General features: G+C 54.1%; 1 protein-coding gene across 2 annotated transcripts in view; it reads left to right on the top strand.

The window, feature by feature from the left end:
- The first annotated feature begins 438 nt into the window (after positions 1-438).
- N6AMT1 (N-6 adenine-specific DNA methyltransferase 1 (putative)) overlaps positions 439-702 on the top strand; it is a 13,982-nt gene continuing 13,718 nt past the window's right edge. For both annotated transcript variants that reach the window (XM_010844672.1, XM_010844673.1), the window contains exon 1: positions 439-580. In XM_010844672.1, coding sequence (XP_010842974.1) covers positions 447-580 — 134 coding nt within the window. In that variant the 5' untranslated portion in view covers positions 439-446. The remainder of the gene's footprint in view (positions 581-702) is intronic.

Below are 702 nucleotides of genomic sequence, written 5' to 3'. Positions count from 1 at the left end.
ATTACTTAAAAACGAAATAAGGGGAAAAAATCTTAATCTAAAGCCTCAAGCCTGAACGTTCAACTGATGGAAAGAAAAAAAAAATCGTTAAATTTGGTAACCATTCTATTATGGATTTTTTCGAATCCTTGCAAACTAGAAATAGAAGAAAACTTCTAAATATAAAAAGAGAAAACATTCTCCTTAGTCAAAAACAACAAAGGCTGCCTCTACCCAGCGCTAGTCCATAAACTAAAATAAAATTTAATATTCGAAAGAAGGAAACAAACGTGAGTAGTTGCAGATTATACAGCTGTCCAGTTATAGCAATGGAAAGACACCCACAGACCAGCCCTACGGGCGGCTCCTCGCCGCCCCTGGTGCCCCACCCCGACGGCCAAGCCCGCGCCCTTGCACGTACGCATGCGCAACTTTGGCGCACGCGCGCCGGCCCGAGGAGGGAAAAGATGGCGGCGCCCAGCTTCCCAACGCCGCTGCATGGGCATGTGGGCCGCGGCGACTTCAGCGATGTGTACGAGCCCGCAGAGGACACTTTTCTGCTGCTGGACGCACTCGAAGCGGCGGCGGCCGAACTCACGGGGTGCGAGGAGGGCGAGGGTTCCCGCGGGAGAGGGTTCGGGAGTCCTGGAGAGGCGGCGGCGCAGGACCAAGGCAAGGACTGTCGCCGCCCCCCCCGCGGGGAGGCAGGGTCGGGCCCCTCGG

Source organism: Bison bison, unplaced genomic scaffold, assembly GCF_000754665.1.
Source record: "Bison bison bison isolate TAMUID 2011002044 unplaced genomic scaffold, Bison_UMD1.0 scf7180017864204, whole genome shotgun sequence".
Taxonomy (NCBI): domain Eukaryota; kingdom Metazoa; phylum Chordata; class Mammalia; order Artiodactyla; family Bovidae; genus Bison; species Bison bison.
Note: the sequence above shows the minus strand (reverse complement) of the source record. Positions and strands in the feature narration are given on the sequence as shown.